A 3621-nucleotide genomic window follows, 5' to 3' on the forward strand; every position below is an offset into this window, starting at 1 on the left:
AAAATGTTAGTCAAAAACTTATAGAAAAAACGAAAATAACCAAAAATAATATAGAAAAAACGATTATAATATAATGGGAATAATCACATATTAACAAGAAAAAATGAAACTAATAATATGTAAATTAAAAATTTAACAAAATTGATGACAAAAAAAAAAACTTAACAAAATCTTATGGCTAAAAACCTACCAATAAACATCGTCTTATTGATTTTTTTTTTTTGTTTTATTGTTATCCACCACTAAAACAAAACCTTTGTAACAAATAGAGGCACGTAATTTGTAATAATTTAGTATCCATCCCTACGCCATTGTACAAATAATAAAATTCCCATATAAGAAAATAATCCTATATAATTAACCAAATCACCAACCCACCATTCCCTTTTAACTTTTTCTATATGGTAAAGAGACATTTCATAGAAACAAATCTTTTTATATGAAAAGTTGCATATATATCCAATTAAATACCATTTTATCTACACGTTGCATTTATCCTATATATAAAACCTACCCTCTCCACATTATTAATAGAGTTTGCATCACCAAAAAAAAAACATTTCAACAAAGAGAAGAGAAAGAGAAAATGGGAGAAACAGCTAAAGCAAATGTGTTAGTCTTCTCATTTCCGATACAAGGACACATAAACCCTCTCCTCCAATTCTCAAAACGTTTAATCTCCAAAAACGTTACGGTCACATTCCTCACCACTTCCTCCACTCACAACTCCATCCTCCGCCGTGCTATAGCCGGTGGAGCCACCGCTCTCCCAATCTCTTTCGTCCCCATCGACGACGGCTTCGAGGAAGGTCACCCTTCTACGGACACCTCTCCTGACTACTTCTCCAAGTTCCAAGAAAACGTCTCTCGAAGCCTCTCTGAACTCATCTCCTCGATGGACCCCAAACCAAACGCAGTCGTTTACGACTCGTGTCTGCCTTATGTCCTCGACGTTTGCCGGAAACATCCCGGAGTCGCCGCGGCTTCGTTTTTCACTCAGTCCTCCACCGTGAACGCCATCTATATTCACTTCTTGCGAGGAGAGTTCAAGGAGTTTCAAAACGATGTAGCTTTGCCAGCCATGCCTCCGTTGAAGGGTAATGACTTGCCGGTGTTTCTGTACGATAACAATATCTGCCGGCCCTTGTTTGAGCTCATTAGTAGCCAATTCATCAATGTTGACGACATTGACTTCTTCTTGGTTAACTCTTTCGACGAACTCGAAGTCGAGGTAATAATCCCCATGCTCTTCTCTTATGCTTATTAGACAATATGCATAATGAAATCCAAATGATATACTGATAATGGTGAATAATCGATACCAATCATATCCTGCTGAATTAATTACTACCTGATGTGACCCATATCAAAATTAAAACCAAGCATTTTAGGTATTTTGCGAAATAATTTCTTACTCTAGTATGGTTGTAGCTATCTACGTTCGTGCTAACAAAAAATAATTTAACGTTGGTATAAAAAAAGAGGACATCATATTGGGAGCTTTTACCCTAAATTTTTGTTAAAAAAAAAATTTACATCCCAATAATGATGCTCTTACAATAAACCGACAAAAAGAACAATATTCATTTATTCATGTTCGGGCCGAAAGGTATCAAATTGGGGCGAACATCCCAAGGTGTAGATTATTTGGTGGTATACACTTAGATTGGGTCTTCACGTGGCAATTATATGGAGCCAGAAAACTGAAAACGACTATCGTCTCAAATATACACATACGTGTCACTCCCTTGACCTTTTGATTATTCAGCATACATGTTGGCTTTAGCATGTGTGATGTGTCCTACCAATTGAGTTTTTGCATAACAACTTTATTTATTTCTAACTTATCATTTTAATTTTTTTTGTTTACAAACTTTCTTAAAGATGTTTACATTTTCGCAAATTATATATGTGACTTTTGCTTTTTAAACCCTTTTTATCCAATGAGTTCTGTCAAACCAAATTAATGACGACCGAGACCAACTTTCCTCTTAAGTAATTGCATATCGAGTTGCGTAATGAGCATTAGACATGTCGAGTAGAGTAACCCAAAAAAGTATAGTCACTAGTCAGGCTTAACAATATTTGGCATCAGTGGATTGTTTCAAATTACATCATTGAGAAGTTTGGGCATTTCTATTCAATCTTTCTTTCGTTCAAAGATCAGAAATGGTTACTTAGTGTGTTTTAAACCCCAGCGTCTAAATTTCTAGGTTATCATGTTTGGGGTTCAAACTAGGAATTGTTAGTCCGAAAACTGCTAGGTTAGGTCGGGATAGCTGGTTTTACATTTACGTTTTAAAATGTGTGTTTTTTTGGGTAATGGCCCTATGGGTTTCCTAGCTTTTTTCTAGAAAAACATGGTTGACGTGAGTCATTTTTACTGTATTACAGTGACAAACAAAAATGACTTATGGTACACCTATCAATGTTTCTTTTATTGCATGTATTAAAGGGTGTGCTACTTTTTTTTTTCAGGTGTTAGAATGGATGAAGAACCAGTGGCCGGTCAAGAACATAGGACCGATGATTCCATCAATGTACTTAGACAAACGATTAGCAGGGGACAAAGACTACGGCATCAACCTCTTCAATCCCCAAGTTAACGAATGCCTTGATTGGCTTGACTCAAAACCTCCCAGTTCAGTGATCTACGTCTCTTTTGGAAGCTTAGCCGTCTTAAAAGACGATCAAATGATAGAAATCGCAGCTGGTCTAAAACAAACCGGCCATAACTTCCTATGGGTTGTTAGAGAAACAGAGAAAAACAAGCTCCCAAACAACTACATAGAGGAGATTGGTGAGAAAGGTTTGATAGTGAACTGGAGTCCTCAACTACAAGTTCTTGCGCAGAAATCCATCGGTTGTTTCATGACGCATTGCGGGTGGAATTCGACATTAGAGGCATTGAGCTTAGGAGTGGCTTTGATTGGAATGCCGGCTTATAGCGACCAACCGACTAATGCTAAGTTTATAGAAGATGTGTGGAAGGTTGGGGTTAGAGTTAAGGCAGATCATAATGGATATGTGAAGAAGGAAGAGATTGTGAGATGTGTTGGAGAAGTTATGGAAGAGATGTCGGAGAAAGGGAAAGAGGTTAGAAAGAATGCTCGGAGATTGATGGAGTTTGCAAGAGAAGCTTTGTCTGAAGGGGGAAACTCCGATAAGAACATTGAAGAGTTTGTTGCTAAAATTGCAAAATAAACTGATTGTAATATTAATCTGTGTGATGCTTAATAATGTGTTTTTTTTCTTTCTGGGAGTTTTTTTTTTCAAGAACTAAGAAGTTAATTTTTATGTTGTTTGTTTCGAAGTTATTTATGGTGCAACCAATGTGAGTTTAAATGGTGTAGAAATTTGGGATCTCTCTCATTTCACATTAGTAGAAGTTCCCAATTTTTTTTTAAAAAAGGATCTTCTACTAATGTTCCTTTTTTTTTTTTTTTTTTTTTAATTTGTCGTCCTAGTAATATTCCTTCTTGTGGACAGAAGTAATAAGGAAACCATTAATAAGAAAAACAGATATGTATTTGTTTTAAAACCAAATCTACAGATTTTTATACCAAATCTTTGATATTTAATTTAGAGACTTTGATAAAATATTTTGCACCAACTAATATA

At 35.7% G+C, this 3621-nt stretch overlaps 1 protein-coding gene across 1 annotated transcript; it reads left to right on the forward strand.

Annotated features, from left to right (window-relative positions):
- Nucleotides 1-547: 547 nt before the first annotated feature.
- Nucleotides 548-3365, forward strand: LOC17890374 (UDP-glycosyltransferase 74D1). The gene is made up of 2 exons (XM_006294125.2): nucleotides 548-1231; nucleotides 2479-3365. The coding sequence occupies exons 1-2, from the start codon at nucleotides 587-589 to the stop codon at nucleotides 3202-3204; spliced, it is 1371 nt and encodes a 456-aa protein (XP_006294187.1). The 5' UTR covers nucleotides 548-586; the 3' UTR covers nucleotides 3205-3365.
- Nucleotides 3366-3621: the final 256 nt, after the last annotated feature.

This window comes from Capsella rubella, unplaced genomic scaffold (assembly GCF_000375325.1).
Source record: "Capsella rubella cultivar Monte Gargano unplaced genomic scaffold, Caprub1_0 scaffold_4, whole genome shotgun sequence".
Taxonomy (NCBI): Eukaryota; Viridiplantae; Streptophyta; class Magnoliopsida; order Brassicales; family Brassicaceae; genus Capsella; species Capsella rubella.

Bases quoted from the DNA above. Each gene is read 5' to 3' on its own strand.
- LOC17890374 (XM_006294125.2), top strand. From the start codon at position 587: ATGGGAGAAACAGCTAAAGCAAATGTGTTAGTCTTCTCATTTCCGATA. The intron at 1,232-2,478 runs GTAATAATCCCC...TTTTTTTTTCAG, and splicing joins TCGACGAACTCGAAGTCGAG to GTGTTAGAATGGATGAAGAA.